General features: G+C 44.9%; 1 protein-coding gene across 2 annotated transcripts in view; it reads left to right on the top strand.

Moving 5' to 3' along the window:
• Positions 1 to 6: 6 nt before the first annotated feature.
• Positions 7 to 1,219, top strand: part of JARID2 (jumonji and AT-rich interaction domain containing 2) — a 235,876-nt gene continuing 234,663 nt past the window's right edge. The window contains exon 1 of one of the 2 annotated variants that reach the window (XM_009273717.2): positions 7 to 143. In XM_009273717.2, coding sequence (XP_009271992.1) covers positions 99 to 143 — 45 coding nt within the window. In that variant the 5' untranslated portion in view covers positions 7 to 98. The remainder of the gene's footprint in view (positions 144 to 1,219) is intronic. The other variant, XM_019470610.1, reaches the window with a different exon arrangement.

Genomic DNA, 1,219 nt, shown 5'->3' with positions numbered 1-1,219 from the left:
CCAGGATTTTTTCGGTTTTTTTTTTTTTTTTTTAAATTGTCGCGGCTTTAATTCATGAAGCAATTGTCCCCTTTTGCAATCAGAATTTGGATACCAGAATGAGCAAAGAAAGACCCAAGAGGAATATAATTCAAAAGAAATACGTAAGTGGTCGTAACATATATCATTTGACTCCCGGTTTTAGGAAATGGCAGTGAATGTCAAGTTTATAGCTAATCCTGCAGCTGTAAGGCTTTCGAAACAAATGTAATACTGAATTTTATTTTTCTGTGGTGCGGTGGGGGAGTTTCAGGGGCCCCTTTTAACGGGGAAGCCACCTATCCAGTTCGGTTATAAAACCAGATTTGTGTAGCGATTCCTCCAGTGAATAAATGTATTGACCTCAAATGACACAATCATAATCTAGTTTTAGATGAAAGGCGGGGAGCTCGGGGGGCTGCCGCGATAGTGTCACGAAACTGCATTTTCGAGCGGTTTTGTTAATACGGCGCTTTTGCATGCGAAAGGAGGCGATTTTTGTCACGATCTGCGTGTGTGTATCCCCGTCTGGTGAAGCGGCGGCGGCGGTTGTCGAAAGCCCTTTAAGTTGAAGCCGAGCGTCTGGTTATGGCGAGCTCGCTTCTCGCACTACCACATCCCATCGCCTGCATGTGGTCGTTCGCTCCTCCGCCTTGCGATAGAAACCGAGCCGGCCGGGGATCGCCCGGCGGGGAACGCGGTCCTCGGGGTTGACTTTAATAACGGGGGGAAATGGCTCGGCGCAGTTTTAAAACGATTCATTACGGTGGCTCGAGAATTTGGGCTGATCCAGCGCAGCCCGGGCTGTATTTCTGCCTCTCTTTATTCAACCGCTTAACCAATCCCTTGTAATTGTCTAATCCTTTAAACATATAAATGTGGATGGATAGTTGGATTTTTGTTCGCGCTCCAGTTACGTTTTGATTGGCGTAGGGGAGTTTTTCTTTACGTTTGGAAAAACTGAGGGGATTAGCCAAATATGCAGTAAAGCGAATAATGATTTCTGTCTCCAACATATAAATGTGGATGGATAGTTGGATTTTTGTTCGCGCTCCAGTTACGTTTTGATTGGCGTAGGGGAGTTTTTCTTTACGTTTGGAAAAACTGAGGGGATTAGCCAAATATGCAGTAAAGCGAATAATGATTTCTGTCTCCACGTTTAAAAATATTCTTCTTCATTGGGGGGGGGGTGTATGAATCT

This window comes from Aptenodytes forsteri, unplaced genomic scaffold (genome assembly GCF_000699145.1).
Source record: "Aptenodytes forsteri isolate BGI_AS27 unplaced genomic scaffold, ASM69914v1 Scaffold63, whole genome shotgun sequence".
Classification (NCBI taxonomy): domain Eukaryota; kingdom Metazoa; phylum Chordata; class Aves; order Sphenisciformes; family Spheniscidae; genus Aptenodytes; species Aptenodytes forsteri.
The sequence above is the reverse complement of the archived record's forward strand: the minus strand, read 5'-3'. Positions and strand labels throughout refer to the sequence as shown.